The 18,298-nt window shown below is 43.5% G+C and overlaps 2 protein-coding genes across 5 annotated transcripts in view; both read left to right on the forward strand.

The window, feature by feature from the left end:
• Window positions 1-4,917, forward strand: part of lamc3 (laminin subunit gamma 3) — a 101,724-nt gene extending 96,807 nt beyond the window's left edge. For all 4 annotated transcript variants that reach the window (XM_033049259.1, XM_033049260.1, XM_033049261.1 and 1 more), the window contains exons 27-28: window positions 1,538-1,637; window positions 1,862-4,917. In XM_033049259.1, the coding sequence (XP_032905150.1) occupies window positions 1,538-1,637; window positions 1,862-2,121 (360 nt within the window). In that variant the 3' untranslated portion in view covers window positions 2,122-4,917. The remainder of the gene's footprint in view (window positions 1-1,537; window positions 1,638-1,861) is intronic.
• Window positions 4,918-5,574: 657 nt separating this feature from the next.
• aif1l (allograft inflammatory factor 1 like) overlaps window positions 5,575-18,298 on the forward strand; it is a 28,366-nt gene continuing 15,642 nt past the window's right edge. The window contains exons 1-2 of the mRNA XM_033048693.1: window positions 5,575-5,744; window positions 5,831-5,892. Of these exons, the coding sequence (XP_032904584.1) occupies window positions 5,720-5,744; window positions 5,831-5,892 (87 nt within the window). The 5' untranslated portion in view covers window positions 5,575-5,719. The remainder of the gene's footprint in view (window positions 5,745-5,830; window positions 5,893-18,298) is intronic.

Here is an 18,298-nt window from a genome sequence, read left to right on the forward strand (position 1 = left end):
AGGGGCATATAAGCAGAGCAAGTGGGATGGCTCTGCTGGTAAAGAATGACATTTAATCCTTAGCAAGGGATAACATGAGATCAGAAGATGTAGAATCCTGTGGGTAGATTTCAGAAAAATGGCAAGGGTAATAAGATCCTGATAGGAGTTATATACAGGCCTCTGAACAGTAGCTAGGATGTGGGGTGCAAATTACATCAGGAGATATACTGGGCACGTAAGAAAGTGGTCATGGGGGGTTTTGATATGCAGGTAGACTGGGAAAATCAGGCTTGTACTGGATCCTAAGAGAAGGAATGTGTAGAGTGCCTACGAGATGGCTTCTGGGAGCAGCTTGTGGTCGAGCCTGCTAGGGATAGAGCAATTCTGGATTTGGTGTTGTGTAAAAAAACAAATCTGCTTAAGGGCGTGTCCAACTTGGTGACTGCCAGCATCATTGACTGACGTATCAGGTCACCGAAAAAGTCGCGGCGTGATGTGGCGTGCGGTGGCGTGGTGCGGCGTGCGGCGGCGTGATGCGTCGTGCGGTGGCGTGATGCGGCGTGCGGTGGCGTGATGATGTATTGACGCGCGGTGTTTTTTCAAGTGTCGCAACATTTTTGTTCAAAATCTCTTGGCGACCCTGATATGATCATCAGCTGCTCCTTGAGGTACCAAGGTCTAAGCGGAAGCTCAGAGGGGATAGAGCCTTTTCTGTTGCTGCTCCGGCACTCTGGAACACCTTGCCGTTGCACATCAGACAGGCCCCCTCACTGTCCATCTTCAAATCCTCCCTAAAAACTCATTTTTATTCTCTGGCTTTCGACACTGGCTGAGACATTGCTCCTGTTCTTAGTGCTTTTAATGTCTTTTAATTTTTACTGTTTTTTAGTCCTTCGTTTTACGGTTTTTAATGGTTTGTAATAACTTTTTGTCCATGAGTTCTCATGTACAGCACTTTGTGGCAACTGCGGTTGTTTAAAGCGCTTTATAAATAAAGTTATTATTATTATTATTATTATTATGATGCCGGCAGTCGCCGAAAAAATGGCCAAGTGGGACAGGCCCTTTAGGGAGCATAAGGTAAAGGACCATAATGTTACAAAGTTTAACCTGCAGTTTGATTGGGATAAATTGAAATTAGATGTGTTGGATACTTTTGAGTTAAGACAACTACAGGCATGAGGGAGGAGCTGGCTAAAGCTGATTGGAAAGGGACCCCTAACTGGAATGACAGTGGAGCAGCAATGGCAGGAGTTTCTGGGACTAATTCGGACGATGCAGGATCTTTTCTTCCCAAAGAGGAAGAAAGATTCCAAGGGGAGAAAGATGGCTGACAAAGGAAGTCAAAGACAGCATAAAAGTAAAAGCAAAGGTGTATTAATATTGCAAACATAGAGGGAAGCTAGAGGATTGGGAAGGTTTTAAAAACCAACAGAAAGCTACTAAAAAGGCAATGAGGGTAGAAAAGATGAAATATGAAGGTAAGCTAACCAATAATACAAAAGTGGATACCAAACTCACTCTCTGGTCTCCCTCTCTCTCCCCTTGTCAACAGGTTCTTAGTGAGATGGAGGTGCTGAGAAAGAGCACAAAGCAAGCAAAGCACTCCCTTGATCGCGACGTGAAGCAGTTGAAGGAATTGCTGAAAAAAATAGGTATGTGCAAGGATCGCATTCTGCTGCTAAAAGTATTATTATTACGCCCTGGATGAAGGGTTGTTGATCTCATTGGCTTCAGGGTCTTCTGGGTTAAATTATTATGGGATTGGAGAAAATGTGTTACAATGCCAAGGGGCACACAACGCAGAACTCCTGATCATTGAGCTGTGAGAGTGGCGATGCTATACCCAGACTAATATCTTTGCATGTTTTCTTAACAGAGAGCCTACAGATTGGCCGAATAACAGAGGAATCCTTGAATAAGACAGAGAATCAGATAGGAACACTCCGGTTGGCAATCAATCAGAAACTAACGCGGAAGGTGCAGAAGTTGGAAGCAGCCTCTGGGATGCAGACCCTGAGGATGAAAGTATTTGAACAGGACATTGTGGAGATCGAGGCAGACAAGCAGAACCTGGAGGACATTGTTCAGAACTTGCCCCAGGGTTGTTATGCCAAAGTGGGGGCCAGAAGACAATGAAACTTGAGGAAGATGTTGATGGCTGTGGATAGTTTTTGATATATCCCTGAGGTATTTGCCACGCCACCAGTTAACTTCCATTTAATGGATTATTGTAAATCGGTCATTTGGTTGGGCATTTACTCCATCTGCATTCCTCAGATTTTTCCTTCAGCTGCTCTTTATGTTATCAGTAGCTTTGACATTGTGGAGAGCCATGACCCTCTCGTATCTCATGCAACTGGTTGGTGGCCTTGAAAATCCTTCATACTGTTTGCTGAATGAGTCGATAACCACCAAACCTAACACTCACCTTCTAACCACCCCCACCCCACCCCACCATGTCAAGGTGGCATTACAACTGCAACGTCTCACTGTAACTGGTCCCTGGTATGGAGGCGCGTGGGATGCAGGAACCGTCGCCTTATTTTCAAATTGAGACCAAACTGTATTTGGTCGCTAAATAATCCTCAGCCAGCCCTTTGTTCATTTACCCATTAAAGGCCTGGTTGTGTTTTGAGATCAGTAAATCTCTTTACATTCAAATTTGTTTCAAATATAATTTTCACTAAACAACCACTAAATCACCAATGCTGATAGGGTCCAAACGAATACAAGCATTAACAAATATGTACAGTTATGATGTTCTTTAAAAAGAATCCATATGTATGACAAGAGTTTGAAGATTCTCCTTGCTGGTGAAATTCTAGCTCAGTATTACTTTACCCTACTTGAAATCTGTGAAGTGAGTGAGGAACCTATTAGCTCTTAGGACTAAAGGATTCAAGGGATATGGGGAAAAAGCTGGAATGGGGTACTGATTTTAGATGATCAGCCATGATCATATTGAATAGCGGTGCTGGCTCAAAGGGCTGAATGGCCTACTCCTGCACCTATTTTTTTATGTTTCTATTGAACTTGGGCCTTTTTTTGTCCATATAGCATTCATACTTTGGCTGCCTTTGAAAGGAATACTATTCACTTTATTAGCTATTTCTGAGTTAAAGGGCCAGGCCTTTTTCAGACCCTCTAATGTACAAAATACAATGTAAAATAATCAGCGACTGAGGACAGATTTAGGTTGTTTTCCATGAATTGGAGATTAATCTTAATAGCAAAGCAATACATTCCATATCACGGTATTTGTGTATTATAAAACTATGAATCCAACAAACTACCATTTATAAAGTTTCCCTCTCAAACATGAGAAAGTCCTAAATGTTCTACAGTCACTCAGGTCCTCTGCTGTCTTCATTCCCAACAGCAGTGGAGATCTTTTGGTCCATACAGCCGTGACTTGCATAAATAACAGTCTTATCAAAGTGAAACATTCTGAGACACTTGACAGGTGAGTAATGAGACAAAAAACTGACACTGAACCAATAAGGAGATAGTGGCATGGATGCCAAAAGTTCAATTAAGGTGTTTCATGTTGAGTTAAAATGTAATTTCCAATAAATCACCAGTCTAATTACAATACTAAAAGAATTTTCCCATCCTAGAATCCACAATTTAGGAATTTCAGATTATTCCTAAATGATACGATAGAACTTTATTCATCCCCGGAGGGAAATTGGTCTGCTCAGTTCAGTTTAGTTTATTGTCATGTGTACCAAGTTTGCTGAGTTTTCACGTGTACAATGAAAAGCTTTAGTTGCGTGCTATCCAGTCAGCAGAAAGACAATACATGATTACAATCGAGCCATTTACTGTTCACAGATACATTATAAGGGAATAACATTTAGTGATCACAGTATTGTTTGTAAAGTATTCAAACAGCCATGGACTGCATTCACTCAAAACTAACAGGATTGCTTATCAGACAATGTAAAGTTGTTTTGACTTTGAGACTCGTAATGACATGAAATTATAAAAGGTCCATTTTATAATTTGCACCAGCAGCACACAACCTTGGACAACTACCCATCCCAGTTCCCACACAACCTCTCCCCAATCCACATCTTCAATCGCATTCGTACTGTTCTAATTTCCAAACATACAAAAGGCAGCAAATAAATTTGTATTGACTTTGTACCTTCAAGACATCCCACAGTGTTTTATGTGCAAGTTACTATGTTTCACTTGTGGGAAACACAGCAACCAATTTGCACACAGTAAACGTACACAAAAAGCGATGTGATAATGAGTAGAATATTGGCCACGACACGCTCAATGATTGTCTCTTTTATATTACCTGAAACAGCAGGTGGTTAAGTTGTTTCTCCGAAAGTCATTATAAAAATCCAACTGTTTCTCTGTTGTGCTTTGGAAAAAGATGTATTTATTCAGGCTGGTCTACAGGATCACAACTGTAGACACTGTAGTGTCCTTTGAAGATGCAATCACTACAAAGCTCAATAAAAGAGAGCCCACTATATCTAGAGGCGAGATCTTTACAGCTAATCCCAAATGTTGCGATTTAAAATAAATTGATTGGCCCTTGTAGGCCGCGCTCAAATCAATACGGTATAATTATATGCTTAATGTTTTCAATAGAATAAATAAAGATCATTTTTTAATTGTCATGGGAATTTGCAGGGGGAAAGTGGGAGGCTTATGGATAGTTCTCTCAAAGAGCTTGCAAAGGCAAAATGGGCTGACTGAGTCAGTATGATCCAGTGTTGAAGGAATAGAATTGTGATTCTATTCTTTCCCAGCACAAACCTGCTTCGAATCTTAATTCAAAAGAAAGCAAAATAGCCTAAGAGTATCACGGAGACTTCACATTCTATTCATTCTTGCACTCAAATTTTATTCTGCTGTCTTTCTGTTTAATATGATGCATCTAAAATTAAATTTATAGTAATTGATTCTGCACACAGGTCTGCTTTTAATCACTATTCTTAAATATTTATTTGGTTGATGGTTTTGTACCACAGTTCACGGTGTGACTTTTGTATGTTGCACTTTATTGTATCAAACCATTTTGCTAATTGCATCATTGATTTTTGGTCTTTCGGGTGTCAGTGTGTTTGTTGTCGACCACTCGCGTTACTAGCTACAGACATGACAAACAATGCTTTGTAATGCTGCTGCCAATTCAATGAGGTTGATGGGACTGCGTTTGTGCCCAGCATTAAGTTTAGGATTTGAGCCTTCATCTGGATTCTCTTTATAACATTATTTAGACATTTAATGTCCTTCGTTTTTTTTTAAAAGTATCACGCATAAATCTGTCCCTCATTCCCAAATTATATTCAAATTCTTGCATTAAAACCCAGCACTGACTCTAACCCAACACAAATAACAACCTGCAATTACTTCAGAAACAAACTTGAGCTCAAACCATAAGTACCTCAGCACCAACCCGGACCCAAGCTTTGCGCCAAACTCCAGATCTTTATGTGAGCACTAACTCAAACCCAATGTGCCAATTATAATGTATCAAAGAAAAACAGTATATTTGCTCTTGCCTAATTCCACCCTCCCTACAGCGTGTAGCCAGAACTGCCCAGACAGTTAAGGGTGTGTCACTGGTGCCAGTTGCAGTTTCTCTGCCTCCCCGCAGCGGGCGTGTGGTCCCGGGACCTTCCCTTCTGGTGCGAGGCTCAGCTCCTCACAGTGAGGCATTAACTCGGGCAGCTCCAGCCGGGGGCTGACACCCCACTCGCTTCACAGGATGCCTTCGGGACAACAGGCGCAGGGTAAGAAACTTCCACTCCGGCCGGGGGAGGGAGCGGTTCCTCTCCGACTGTGGCCTGAATTCTGTTTCTTCCCTTCACACTTCAAGGTGGCAAAATGTTCGGTATCCTGAGAGCGCAGCAGGAGGAGCGCTTGGCTGGTGTGAACAAGGTGAGCAGCCGACCCCTGCACCCCGCCCGCCCGCCCTTTCTTAAACAACACAGGATAGGCACAAGATGCTGGAGTAACAGCGGGACCAGTCGGCATCTCCGGGGAGAAGGAATGGGTCGAGACCCCACAGACCTCACTCTCCAGCATTTTGTGTCTATCTTCGGTGTGAAGCGGTTCCTTCCCGCACTTTCTATTAAACAATGTTCCCAGTGTTTGTTTACTCGCTTCCTCTCTGTTCTTCGCTTCATTCCGTTTTACTTTATGCTCGTTAGCCACCCTCCCTTCGTCTCTATTTTACATTGTATACTGTATTTGTAACATTCGGTCCTATTTCCAATTCTCCGCCTCTTCTCCTTTCCCCTGCACTCTCCCGCGTGTCTGACTAAAGCCTTCAAGCCGATTTCCCGCTCTGTGGAAATCAGCCCCTGGCTGTCAGATCCCGGGCATTGTCTGTCCTAAATGATGTGACTCCTCCTGGAGATGTTGTCAACTTTACCCACTTTCTCTTCCATTGAGTTATTTTTAGTCAAGTTCCCGTTCAATAAACACGCCCCACTTTCACATCACTTTCTCCTTCCAAATATACACTCAGTTTCGTTTATTGTAAGTAAGTAAGTTTATTGCCCAAGTATTCACATACAAGGAATTTGCCTTGGTGCGTGCCACATGTACAGTTACAGTGAAAAGCTTTTCGTTGCATGCTATCCAGTCAGCAGAAAGACAATACTTTAGTGGTCTGAGAAACGACTACTGGAGTTTCCAACAGATCTTCACACTGGAATCTCTGGAACTCTCTGCCACAGAAGGTAGTTGAGGCCACAGTTCATTGTCTATATTTAAGAGGAAGTTAGATGTGGGCCTTGTGGCTAAAGGGATCAGGGGGTATGGAGAGAAGGCAGGTACAGGATACTGAGTTGGATGATCAGCCATGATCATATTGAATGGCGGTGCAGGCTCGAAGGGCCGAATGGCATCCTCCTGCACCTGTTTTCTATGTTTATTCAAAAGTTCGATATCCAGCATGCAGGCTTATCAGGCACGTCTGCCCACAACGGTGGTCAGCGCTGAACTAACGCGCGCCAGTGAAAAACCGCGCGAAAACAACAGCTCCTCCCGAGTTGTGTGACCGCGGCTTCCGAACGCCGGGTTCGATATCTGCGTGCGCTAGCAGGTGCCACTACAATACATGTTTACAATCGATCTATTTACAGTGTTCCTAATACTTTCAAATATTCTTTGCATGTTGCCACTCACGGTCCAAGTCAGATCACTTCACGTACTAAGAATGCTTACACTTGATCAGCTTGATAATCTTTTTCCTTTACGTATGTCCCAGGGTTAAATTGTCAGAGGGGCTTGCAGGCACTTGGTGTACAAGGTGGGGAGGATGCGTGTACCAGTGGCCTTTCCCCACTACAGCTTTTGTGGTGTGCAGCAAGCTACAGCTGCTCCATCAGCCGGGCCCTGGAATGTATGAGTGGGCAACATTTGCTCACAGACAACTGGAAGATCAGGTTTTATGCAGACCCCTAAAGGTCGTTCATTGAATGATAAGCAACCAGCTGCACCAACCCTTGTCTATGTGCATTGCTGGGAACACTCTGTGCAACACAGTTTTGGTCCTGGGCGGAAGGATGCAAAGTGCTGCAGTAACTCAGGGGGTCAGGCAGCATCTCTGGAGAACATGGAACATGGACACGTGATGTTTTGGGTTGAGACCCTTCTTCAGAATGATTGTGGAGGGAGGGGGAAGCTGATAAAGGGGGAGAGCCAGGTTATAGGTTTACACGGACAAGGGTTTTCATTTGACAGATGGTTGGAATGAAGGCCAGAGATAAGAACTGTGGGAGTGAATAGTTGTGGATTGTGAAGCCTGGGAGAAATAAGTAGGGGGGGGGGGGGGTCTGGTGGAGGAAAGAAAGGTGGGAGTCATGTGGCACACATAGAAGGGGGGGGGGGGTTGGGAAGAAAGGGGCAAGGGGGTAAGTTAGAGGTCACCTAAAATTGGTGAATTCAACGACCATTGGGTTGTAAGCTACGCAAGTGGAACATGAAGTGCTGTTATGTGAGGCTCCAGTTTGTGTGTGGCCTTACTCTGGCAATGGAGATGGCCCTGGACAGAAACATAGAAAATTGGTGCAGGAGTAGGCCATTCGGCCCTTCGAGCCTGCACCGCCATTCAATATGATCATGGCTGATCATCCAACTCAGTATCCTGTACCTGCCTTCTCTCCATACCCCCTGATCCCTTTAGCCACAAGGGCCACATCTAACGCCCTCTTAAATATAGCCAATGAACTGGCCTCAACTACCTTCTGTGGCAGAGAATTCCAGAGATTCACCACTCTGTGTGAAAAATGTTTTTCTCATCTCGGTCCTAAAAGATTTCCCCCTTATCCTTAAACTGTGACCCCTTGTTCTGGACTTCCCCAACATTGGGAACAATCTTCCTGCATCTAGCCTGTCCAACCCCTTAAGAATTTTGTAAGTTTCTATAAAATCCCCCCTCAATCTTCTAAATTCTAGCGAGTACAAGCCGAGTCTATCCAGTCTTTCTTCATATGAAAGTCCTGACATCCCAGGTCAGTGTGGGATTGGGGAGGGGAGTTAAAATGGATTGCATCCAGGAGATGCAGTCTGCCTTGTTCAGCGAAACAGTCGCCGAGTCTACGTTTGGTGTCGCCAATGTGCAGGAGCCCATTTCGGGGACACTGGATGCAGAAGATAAGGTTAGAGGAGGTGCATGTCCTCTGTCCCACCTGGAAGGACTGCTAGGGGCCTGGGTGGAGGCCAGAGAGGAGGAATCGGGACAGGTGTTGCATCTCCTGCGGTTGCAGGGGGAAAGTACCTGGCGAGGGGATGACTTGGGTAGGAAGGGATGAGTGAGCCAAGGAGTTGTGGAGGGAGCGGTCTCTGCAGAAGGTGGAGAGGGGTGGAGATGGAAAGATATGACTAGCAGTGGGATCCCATTAGTGGTGAGGGAAATGTCCGATGTGTTGGATATGGAAGCTGGTGGGGTGAAAGGTGAAGACCAAGAGAACGCTATCCTTGTTCCATCTGGGGGGAAGGGGGAGCGAAGCAGAAATACAGGACACAGAGGAGACTGAGTGAGGTATGACAGAAGGGGAAAAAAGAAAAGGTTATCTCGGATGTCCTAGAATGGAAAGGCTCATCTTGGGAACAGATACAGCGGAGATGGATGAATTGAGACGGAGGTCGAACACGAACAAAGACAACTGCATCTCCTTCCTGACCTCCGGACCGCTGTTGGTCAACAGGACGCTGGCTTGGATCCTCACAGTGAACATTACCTGCGTTTATTGCCAAAAGTTTACAAATCGCAGTCTCCTCACCAGTGAACTTAGATCCCATTGCTGCTTGTTTTGTCTGTCTGGAGTAGCATCAATAGAGAAAGGATTAGCCGTTGTAGACATGGGTACAAAAAGTGGGCGTTGTGGAGGGGGTGATGATTCACCTGCCCTTGCAAAGAATTCTGTTTGGTTAGGTGTTTGACTCTGACCACATTGCGGGATGCCTGATGTCCTATTGCCGAACCTTCATGGTCATGTTATATATCAGCAGTAGGGAAGAATGAAAATAATTAAATTCTTGGAATTTTACAGAACATGTCATGACCTTCGGATGTTCCAAAGTGCTTTATAGGCAATGTCTTGTTTTGCAATATACAAAGTGGGTGCCAAATTGTGCATGCATATCGCATCAGCAGCAATTCGCGAATGCTCTGATAAGGGTTTGATGATTATAGTTTGGGGGATAAACATTAGCTGGGATCCCATGCTGTTCTTCAAATAGTGCTACAGGATATTTAGGGAGGAGGAGTAAAATTACTGGCTCTGAGTTCGGAAAGGGATTTAAATGACATGGATAATAATGCAGCTTAATGGGGTTGCAAATTAGACAGCAGAAATTGACGAATGACAGAAGAGTCGTGAGGGCTGAATGGCCTACTTCTGTACCCTTTTACCAATATACTTTAGCCATAATAAGCACTCCCATTGATTCCAGCTTTTCTTACAGCAATTAGACTTTATAGACTTAAAGGATCAAATCAGATTACCCAGCGTTCTAACGCAATATTACCCTACACACGTCTCATTGTAACCCGACTGCGCAGCAGCTGATATTGCGAGCATTACTGCAGGAGAGCTAATAGGTAGCTCAAATTACGGACTAAGTCAATTAGTCATGAGTTGCATTTTTGAACGTGTGGGGGTTTGGCTTGTTTGTGTATTTACTCAGTAGCTGAGCCCCACTTTGAAAGTGAATTCCAAAGAATCTGATACTGTGCGCAATTTCAGCTGTGGCTGTCAGTACTCTTTCAATTGTAGCTCTTAGTTGGTAAAATTTTTGCCCCTGAATCAGAAGGTTCTTTGATCACATCCCACCTCAGACACTTCAACACAGAGTTTGAGGTTGATGCCAGTGTGAATACTGAAAGAATGGAGCAAGGTAAGAGGTGCCACATCTTGGATGAGATGTTCGGCTCAGTCTGAACTACCTTGTAAATGTAAAAGCACCTTTGGTTCTATTTTGTAGAGATGAGGAGGAATTTCTTTAGTCAGTGGTGAATCAGCGGAATTCTTTGTCACCGAAGGCTGTGGGAATAAAGTCAGTGGATATATTTAAGGCAGAGATAGATGGATTCTTGATTAGTACAGGTGTCAGATGTTATGGGGAGAAGGCAGGAGAATGGGGTTGAGAGGGAGAGATAGATCAGCCATGATTGGATGGTGGAGTAGACTTGATGGGCCAAATGGCCTAATTCTACTCCGATCACTTATGACATGATCTAAGAGCAGGACAATTCTCCTTGATTGATATTTAGGGCTGCTTTCCCTGGCACCCAGGTCTATATTTATCCCAAAATCAACATTTCCAAAAATCAGGTCATTTGGCAGTGGTATTGGAGCTTCCTGCAAATGGCACTGCCTACATGAGAACAATGACCACGGGACTAGCAGCCAGAATCGTGGACCATTGACAGAGAGACAGGAGTTTGAATCCCACCAAGTTGGCTAGGAAATTTAAGCTCATTAATTGTGCAAATGTGTAATTAAAAAAAAAACACACTCTTGGTGATGGTTCCCATGAAACTTCTGAATTATTGTTAAAAACTCTTCTGCTTCGGTAATCTGCTGTCCTTACTAGGCCATTACTGATTTTGGACACATTCATGTTGGTCACCATTAATGCCCCCTTCAGTTCAGGAACTATCAGTAGTGGATAATAAATGCTGGAGGTTGGCTGAAAAATGCTGTTCATTGTTCTTTCTTTCTTGCATGTGATTCCCCAATTAGTGTTTCAGTGAACACATTAGTCAAGCTGGCCAAGAAGATGACTGTACCAGCTGGGTTAAGTCTGCGCCGGTGTGGACAGGCACTTTGCAATGCAAATATACTGGAACAAGCCCAGAGATCAGAAACGATATCAGAATCCTAAACGTACCCTGGTGCCATGCTGTAAGGCACTCGTAAAGACCTCCTTTGTTCAAGTCATTTCACAAAACCAAATAGAGTCGATGACAATTAGTTAATGCATTCATATACAAAACTATCAAATACTTGCACAATTAGGACTGGTCCAGAATTTACAGCAGAAGACCATTTAGCCTGTCATGTTTCTTTGAAAGAACTGCTGGCTTTTAACCCCACATCGCCTTAATTCTCATCTGTAAATTTGCAATCTCCACATCCTCGGGTAGCTATCCAACTACAGTTGAAATAATTTATAGAATCGTTTTCCGACACCTATTCAGGTGGAGACTTGCACATCCTGGCAAACTTCTGCAGTGAAAAATGTTCTACTCGTTTTTCCCTGGAGATTTTGCCTTAACCTTTAACATTGAACAGTACAGCACTGGAACCCGACAATGTCTGTGCTGAACTTGATGCCAAGACCAACTTGTATCTGCCTGCACTTGACCGATATTCCTCCATTCCCCGTACGTCCATGTGCCTATCAAAAAGTCTCTCCGATGCCACTATTGTATCTGCCTCCACTCCTGGCAGCGCATTCCAGGCACTCATCACCCTCTGCATTAAAAAAACCCCACTTGCCCCGCACATCTCCTTTAAACTTTGCCCCTCTCACCTTAAAGCTATGCCCTCTAGTATTTGATATTCCATACTGGGAATCATTGACTTTCAACAAAGGGGATATTCTCCATTTGTGTAGTGGTAAAAGGTAGTATGGGCAGACCTGCATGGAAATATCTGACAAGTGGTTTAGTACAAATGGGGTAAGAAAACAATGGTAGTGATACAATCATAGCAGTCAGAAATTTAAATTATTTTCACTCATGCTCACCTCTCAAATCCGACCATATCTTGGAATTTGTCATTAAATCTCCAACTAGCCTTGTTTGTTCTGAGGGGAACAGTTCTAACTTTTTCCAATCTCTCTAATCCTTCATGGGATCCAAGTAAGTTTCTTCCTCATTCTTTTCAAAGATCATTTGCAAGGAACCTGTTTGTGAAACAGCTTGGAAGGTGGCCGAATTAGACCTATCTTTTAGATTAGGAAGGACTGACCCCGATTAATGATGGGAATGGACCTACTGGGCAAGATAAACATGTCATTCACACACACACTCCAAGCAGGCGTAAAATAAAAGCAATCTGTGACTATCGTGTCATTATCAGATATAATGAGGAGAAAACCATGTCCCTTCCATGTCCCTCAAAAAGAGGACCCCCTTTCATAAAATGGCTTTAGCTGAATTTCCAATATAAACCTTTTCACAGAACGGACCGTTTTGCAAATTGCAAAATAACCTCCTTGGATAGTGGCTACAAAATTCTTAAGGTCGCACGACCGTTTAGCATGCATATAGTGTTGGCGTGTGTCAACCAGAGTTTAATTGCTTGGTGAACAGCAGTAAATTTTGTCGATTATCCATGAGTTTCGTCCTGTAGCTCCGAGCCACCTGGTGTGAAGGACCAGATGACTGTTTCGCAGCATAAATGCCACTCCATCAACAGGCATTGCAGCCTTGTTCATTGTTCCACATCTCCTGTCAACCAATGGAGCATACCACTTCAAAACCATATTTCTGTTTCTATTTAAAAGTAAAGAAATTCCCGTCCACTTATTCATCCTTGCGTGAGTGAATGAATGGTCTAACGGTTCTAACTGTTTTTCTCCCCATACATTTTGTTCCCTTGAAAAGTGCTGCACCTCAAGCTGATTAACAGCGCTTCAAAATGTTTGCAGCACAGACCCCAGCCGTTCAACCCCAGGTATCATCACTACTTTAATCTTCAACAGGAACTCACTCCCTGCTTTTTCATTTCACCTGTTGCCATTGTTACTCTTCCATTCCTTTCTCTCTCCCATTCATCTCATTCCCTCTAAATGTACATTTGCCTCAATTGTTCCCTCAGCATTCCACATTCTCAACAATCTCTGGGCAAAGAGTTTAATCCTGATTCCCTTATGGAATTGTTATTGATCATCTTGTATTAACGAACCCTAATTTTGGTTTCATGTACAAAATGGAAAATATCTTCAACACCTGACCCATTAAGAACTTACGATAGAACCACTGCCTCACAGCGCCAGATTCCCGGTTTGTATCCTGGCCTCGGGTGCTGTCTGTGTGGAGTTTATCCGTTCTCCCTGTTACCGCCTGGGTTTCCTCCCATATCCCAAATACATGCGGATAAGTTGGTTAATTGCCCTCTCAAAAATTGCCCCGAGTGTGTGGGGAGTTGCTGCCAAAAATCGGACAACAGAAAGAGTGTGATCAAGGGTCGATGTGATCAAGGGCCTGGTTCAAGGCCGCAAATTTCAATCAATATGTTGAAGATCTCTGTAGGGTTGCCCATTACTCTCCTGAGCCTGTTAAAAAAATTTCTATAATATCTATAATCTCTTAGTTCTGAAATCTCTCAGACAGATCAAGATGTGAACATGGCTATTTGGCTGCAGTTGCATTTATAGCAGCCGACAAATTGCCCCTTCGTGGTCAAGGAAGGTTTTAAGGGCTCCAACCACACATGCAATGGGCAGGGTGTCCAAATGGATTCTTGACCTCCACTGGACATCAATCTCACCTTCTGAGCTGGAGCTCGTCAAGACAGTTTGGAACAGGGTTCAAATCCTCTGGCTCTGAGGAGGGAAAGCTGCCACTGAGCTAAGAGTCCTCTATTCTATGTGGTAATGCCCCAAAATACAGAGCAGGGGCTTAAAATGGTGAAAGAAAATGCAGACACTCAGCACTGGTAAACTGCCAAGGATGTGTAATTAGTAACGACCCACTTTCCACAACGGTTTAAGTTATGGTTCTGGCTTCCTGTTCTAATTAAGGACAGGGTTGAGATGCGCACTGACAGATGGGTCTTGGATCAGTGCTAGTTAGATTTAAGCGGGACAAAACAATAACTGCATTCTCCCCCCCAACCACATGCTCGCTCGCTCGCTCATCACTGTGGCGGATCGCCAGACTGCAGGAGGTAAACGTGAAGTTGGCTCGTGTCCAGGCAGCGGATCGACAATTACACTAATCTGCTACCAACTTTGTACGCTCCCCAGCTTGGAAGGCAGCACCACGCTGGAAGGGGATTGCTTACATTGGCATTCATGGGATGCTCACGAGTTGGCCCAAGTGTGCTGTTCTGTCTGAGGACATCAGTATCTGGATTGAGTCCAAGCACCAGAACTGGGCAGGTGCTTGGCACCAGCTGTGCAGAGGTGAATCAGAAGTGTCTTTGTGTACTGGGAGTCGTGATTCTGAGGGAGTTCCCACTACAGTATAAAGCCAGCTAGTCATGAGTGTTTTAAGCCAGCATCAATCATGAAAGCAGAAGTGATTCCACAGTTATGGTTGTGGGGAGGAGGGACATGGGTTACAATTACTGTGGTACGTATCTGTCCATTAATAATAGACTGGCATTTGTCTGAATAATTCCACAGCCAGTAATTCAGCGTTCCCATTCTTCCACAGCCCACACTTATTCAGTGGAATTACAGATATTTGTGGCTGCTGAGCAGTATTCTTTGTCAGACACAAATCTTGTTGTGTCTGCATAAATGTGAACTCCAAATTTATTTAGCCCAAATCTGAGTTTGTACCAAGTCCTGTTTTGTCTGAAGAAGGGTTTCGGCCCGAAACGTTGCCTATTTCTTTTGCTCCATAGATGCTGCTGCACCCGCTGAGTTTCTCCAGCATTTTTGTGTACCTCCTGTTTTAGTAACCCTGTGTTTGCTGAATTACACTGATGAAGGGTCTCAACCTGAAACGTCACCCATTCCTTTTCTCCAGAGATGCTGCCTGACCCACTGAGTTACTCCAGCTTTTTGTGTCGATCATTGGTGTAAACCAGCAACTGCAATTCCTTCTTATACACATATTCCATGCTTGGCAATGTGTTGATTTAAAAGTTTTCATCCTCATATTGAAAGCCCCCCTTGACCATGTCCTGCCTTTTTCTATAATCATCTTCAAGCCCAAGGCCTCCAGAGACTGTCCTCCAGTTCTCGCTTCTTACACACATTGTTCCACCTTGTCTGGTCAACCTTTCAGCTGCTTGTGTGCTAAACTCGAGGAATCTCGAGTGGTGAGTGTGGAATTCTCTGCCTGAGAGGGGGTGGAGGCATGTTCTCTGGATGCTTTCAAGAGCTAGATAGGGCTCTTAAAAATAGCGAAGTCAAGGGATATGGGGAGAAGACAGGAACGGGGTATTGATTGGGGATGATCAGCCATGATCACATTGAATGGCGGTGCTGGCTCGAAGGGCCAAATGGCCTACTCCTGCGCCTATTGTCTATTGTCTAAAACCTTTACCCCTCATTGCCCGTAAACATTTCTTTCATCTTTCTTGATGTGTTAAATGTTGTTTGATAATGTTCCTGTCGAGCACCTTGTCGAGCAACATTGTTAAAGGCAGTATATAACAGGATAGCATTGTTGTAGAATCCTTGTGGTCTAGTCAATGTTCCAATAACAAACATCCCATCAATGGAACATTGTGTCAGGGAGATTCACTGTTATTGACCTATATGATTAGATTTGATAACTGAAATGGAATCAGTCCAAAAGGAATGACGGGCAAGATTGGCTTCTGTACTGTACTGACAATTCTGTGATAATCCGAAATATAAAACTGAGCAGAAAATGGCATTGAAATGATGCTGATTAATGAATTGTTTTCTTCAAGAAAAATTATCTGGTAAAATGTTCGCTTGAAGAGAGAAGTGGCACACTTTAATCGACAGGTATAGGTGAGGTGACCATTGATGTGATTCATATCTTGCACACACAGTTCTGTGCTGGAGGTGTGTGTGTGATTGTGTTTATTTGTCTGCATGAGTGTTTGTGGAATTCTGGGCTGGGCTCTGAATGTTTTCTTGTGGGTGAGTTTGTGCCTGAGTGTAACCACGTTTGTGCATGTGGTGGAGTGGAGGGCATTAACTAGTGTCTGTAAAGTATTTCACACTTCTTGGTTCACCCAACAGTTTCAGTTTACAGTAAAAAATGAAGAGTTTGCATCAAAACTGATGATTATTAAACATGACTTTAAAAATAGGGAAAGAATATGAACAGGGGTTTGGTGAAAGTCTTTCCAAATGCTGACGTACACCATGAAGGGCTGAATAACCTGCTCCAATGTTGCATTATATAAACTGTCAACAATGCACTCGGTTGTTTTTGATGGATTTATTGTTGAGTAAACACAACAGTTGAGTAAATACAATATATACTCATATTCCTGAAGATTTTGGCTCATGGCTTGCGACAGAGTAACTCTTGCATGAGTCCTCCTCTGGGTGCTCCTCCCACCTCCCACCTCATGGAAACCTCAAAGGTAACTTAATTATCTGGTTGGAATGATTTCTGTCTTTAAGCCAAAACACCTTTTTCTTCCGTCTCCATTACGTTTATAATGCAATCAAGAAAAAATAAAATTGCCCAAATTTCCTTCGCAGCAATAACATTTTCATCCAATTGGCCTTATTTTCACTGTGATGATTGATTAATAATCTACATAATATCATGAGTATTCTGGAGATGAATCTTTAATCCCTGCGGGTTCCAGGGCAGTCCTGGAGCATGAGCAATCCTCCTGTCGAGAACCATCTTGTCCCTTAGATAAGGTTTAATATGTAAACTATATTAAAGGATTTGTAATCTCTAGAGAAGGATTATAAATTGATGGTTCCTTGGTGCTTTAAAGACATGGTGTGTCACTTGCAAACAACTATTCATCATGCTGGACTGATTCAGATGGGATGCACCGAGTAACACAGGAATGTCAGAAGAATGTGTTTAAAACTTCACAGGATCCTGAAACGATGTGGTGAGCAGGAGGATATTTGAGCTCTAGTTTGTCCTGTTCCCTCGTCCCACACAACAGACCTCTCACTTCAAAATACTCTTCCTGTTCTATCATGAAAGAAACTGTTGAATCTCCATCCACTACCTTTTCAGGAGACCATTCCTGATTATACCACGTATTTTATGCTTATTACAGTGCAGGAGCAGGCCATTCAGCCCATCGGTCCATGCCGGATCCAAGAAGACCAATCCCAATGCACCAATTTTCCACCTGCTTTATTCCCCTGAAATCCTGCAAATTCATTCTCTTTCCCAATAAGTTACCCTTTTTAACATTTATCCATAGTACAGGATGTGAGAGGAAAATAATTACCCCACCGCCAATTCCTTGTGATGTGGGAGGAAACAGGTGCGCTGAGAGGAAATGCAGGCATTTATGAGGCAAACGTGTAAAGTCCACACAGATAGCACTGAGATCATGAGCAAACTTGGGTCCTTGTAGCTCTGTGTTGTTCTCTATTACTTTAGTGCCATCTGCACCTCGTGATGTGACAATAAACAGATAATCTGCTGTAGTTAAGGAATAAATAATAGCAGAACACTGCAGAGAACTTCCCAACTCATCTCTGTAAGAATTATCTTATATGTCCTATGGTTTAATGCCTCGTTTGACATTGCACCTCTGACAGTGGAGCACAGTAGGAGCAGTGAAACAATTTGTCCCTTGAGTTCACAAGCTATAGGAGTAGAATTAGACCATTCGGCCCATCGTTGCTTCCTCACTCCTCAAATGTTAGTCTACCTGCCTCTACAATGCTCACGTTAGAAGTCTGATGGAATATTCTCCACCTTCCTGGATGACTGCAGCTTCAACAACACTCAAGAGGCTCCGCACCATCCCAGACATTGTAGCCCACATGAAAGGCACAATGTGTAGTAAGGAACCACAGATGCGGGTTTAAACCTAAGATAGACACAAAATGCTGGAGTAACTTGGGGGTCAGGCACCATCTCTAGAGAAAAGGTATAGGTAATGTTTCAGGTCCAGGCCCATCTTTAGACGGAGAGTCAAGGGAAATAAGAGATATAGACGGTGATATAGAACAAATG

This window comes from Amblyraja radiata, chromosome 32, assembly GCF_010909765.2.
Source record: "Amblyraja radiata isolate CabotCenter1 chromosome 32, sAmbRad1.1.pri, whole genome shotgun sequence".
Lineage (NCBI taxonomy): Eukaryota > Metazoa > Chordata > Chondrichthyes > Rajiformes > Rajidae > Amblyraja > Amblyraja radiata.